Below are 2,500 nucleotides of genomic sequence, written 5' to 3'. Positions count from 1 at the left end.
TAACATGGGTGACTGACTGTCAGCCCACCACATTCTCTGAAATGAACATTCTGTACCACTCTACAAGTGGATATGAACCTGACAAGTGTGAAGTTTCTCAAGGCAAAATGAAGTTAGTAAGTGTGAATGAGTCAGAAAGTTCTTCAGTACAGTCAGAAAGTCCTTCGGAACCGTCAAAGTCCTTCAATACAGTCAGAAGGCACACTAGTACAGTCAGAAGGCACACTAGCACAGTCAGAAGGCACACTAGTACAGTCAGGAGGCACACTAGTACAGTCAGAAGGCACACTAGTACAGTCAGAAGGCACACTAGTACAGTCAGAAGGCACACTAGTACAGTCAGGAGGCACACTAGTACAGTCAGAAGGCACACTAGTACAGTCAGAAGGCACACTAGTACAGTCAGGAGGCACACTAGTACAGTCAGAAGGCACACTAGTACAGTCAGAAGGCACACTAGTACAGTCAGAAGGCACACTAGTACAGTCAGGAGGCACACTAGTACAGTCAGAAGGCACACTAGTACAGTCAGAAGGCACACTAGTACAGTCAGAAGGCACACTAGTACAGTCAGAAGGCACACTAGTACAGTCAGAAGGCACACTAGTACAGTCAGGAGGCACACTAGTACAGTCAGGAGGCACACTAGTACAGTCAGAAGGCACACTAGTACAGTCAGGAGGCACACTAGTACAGTCAGAAGGCACACTAGCACAGTCAGAAGGCACACTAGTACAGTCAGAAGGCACACTAGCACAGTCAGGAGGCACACTAGTACAGTCAGGAGGCACACTAGTACAGTCAGGAGGCACACTAGCACAGTCAGAAGGCACACTAGCACAGTCAGAAGGCACACTAGTACAGTCAGAAGGCACACTAGCACAGTCAGGAGGCACACTAGTACAGTCAGGAGGCACACTAGTACAGTCAGGAGGCACACTAGCACAGTCAGAAGGCACACTAGCACAGTCAGAAGGCACACTAGCACAGTCAGAAGGCACACTAGTACAGTCAGAAGGCACACTAGCACAGTCAGGAGGCACACTAGCACAGTCAGAAGGCACACTAGTACAGTCAGAAGGCACACTAGCACAGTCAGAAGGCACACTAGCACAGTCAGGAGGCACACTAGCACAGTCAGAAGGCACACTAGCACAGTCAGGAGGCACACTAGCACAGTCAGCAGGCACACTAGCACAGTCAGGAGGCACACTAGCACAGTCAGAAGGCACACTAGTACAGTCAGAAGGCACACTAGCACAGTCAGGAGGCACACTAGCACAGTCAGCAGGCACACTAGCACAGTCAGAAGGCACACTAGCACAGTCAGAAGGCACACTAGCACAGTCAGGAGGCACACTAGCACAGTCAGCAGGCACACTAGCACAGTCAGGAGGCACACTAGCACAGTCAGGAGGCACACTAGCACAGTCAGGAGGCACACTAGCACAGTCAGCAGGCACACTAGCACAGTCAGGAGGCACACTAGCACAGTCAGGAGGCACACTAGCACAGTCAGGAGGCACACTAGCACAATCAGGAGGCACACTAGCACAGTCAGAAGGCACACTAGTAAGTACACTATAGTAAGTGAGTAAATAACTAGTTAATAAGAACTAGTGAGTGAGTCCAGAACTTCTTTAGCGTGTCCTGTTGAAACCTAAGTGCGTCTCCCACCAACACCACAGACCACCGCAGACGTAGCCCATCATACAGCCCTACATGTAAAACTAAACAGACATTCAGTATGTATGACATGTGCGATAGAAGAGCAGTGACTCACAGAGCCAGGGCCGATCCAGAAGTTCTCCTGCTGGATGAACTTGACGCTCTCATAGATGCCTTTGTTCTTCAACACCTGTGGAGGGAGACCAAGAAAACACAGTCAGGAGAATCAGCGCAATAGATCACTAAGGTAGCCATTGTGGATCAAAAGAGGTATGCCAGGAGCCACCACAGAAACCATTGGATTACAGAAGCCATTTTGGATCCTATTAGGGGGTCCAGATGCCTAGGCCCTATGGGACTCCTCACCAGTTCAGATGTGGAGTGTTGGGCGAACCCCACAGGGGCAAAGCCATAGGTAGCACAGGCCAGGATGGTGATGACCACGTGGACAAAGGTGATCCAGTAGGTGAAGTACGGTCTGAGGGACACGACACAGCAGGGTTGTTTTTCTTATTTGATTGGATCGTTTGAAAATGTACACAACGATATCGCTGCAGAGCCAAAATCACATGTATGTGGTTCTCACAGACGAATGAATGCCCACGAAATGTGAAGTACTAGGTGTGGATTGTGTGTGTGAAAGTACTGTACGTATTCATATGCGTGTTTCCTTTCCCTCCTCACCTGTGGCTGCTGAAGTCGTCCAGCTGTTTCTGCACCTGGCTGCTGATGCTGCGGCGGTAGTGACGGTTGAGCCAGTTTCCCACCACGCCCATGCCGTACTGCCGCTTGGGCTTGTCAAAGGCAAAGTGCTTGACCTGGGAGGCGATAC

General features: G+C 50.2%; 1 protein-coding gene across 2 annotated transcripts in view; it reads right to left on the bottom strand.

Annotated features, from left to right (window-relative positions):
• LOC120065951 (inactive rhomboid protein 2-like) overlaps positions 1–2,500 on the bottom strand; it is a 60,647-nt gene that overhangs the window by 20,652 nt on the left and 37,495 nt on the right. For both annotated transcript variants that reach the window (XM_039016996.1, XM_039017001.1), the window contains exons 9-11: positions 2,353–2,500; positions 2,035–2,146; positions 1,784–1,858 (exon numbers count right to left, since the gene is read on the bottom strand). The exon at positions 2,353–2,500 is cut by the window's right edge. In XM_039016996.1, coding sequence (XP_038872924.1) covers positions 1,784–1,858; positions 2,035–2,146; positions 2,353–2,500 — 335 coding nt within the window. The remainder of the gene's footprint in view (positions 1–1,783; positions 1,859–2,034; positions 2,147–2,352) is intronic.

Source organism: Salvelinus namaycush, chromosome 2, assembly GCF_016432855.1.
Source record: "Salvelinus namaycush isolate Seneca chromosome 2, SaNama_1.0, whole genome shotgun sequence".
NCBI lineage: Eukaryota > Metazoa > Chordata > Actinopteri > Salmoniformes > Salmonidae > Salvelinus > Salvelinus namaycush.
The sequence above is the reverse complement of the archived record's forward strand: the minus strand, read 5'-3'. Positions and strand labels throughout refer to the sequence as shown.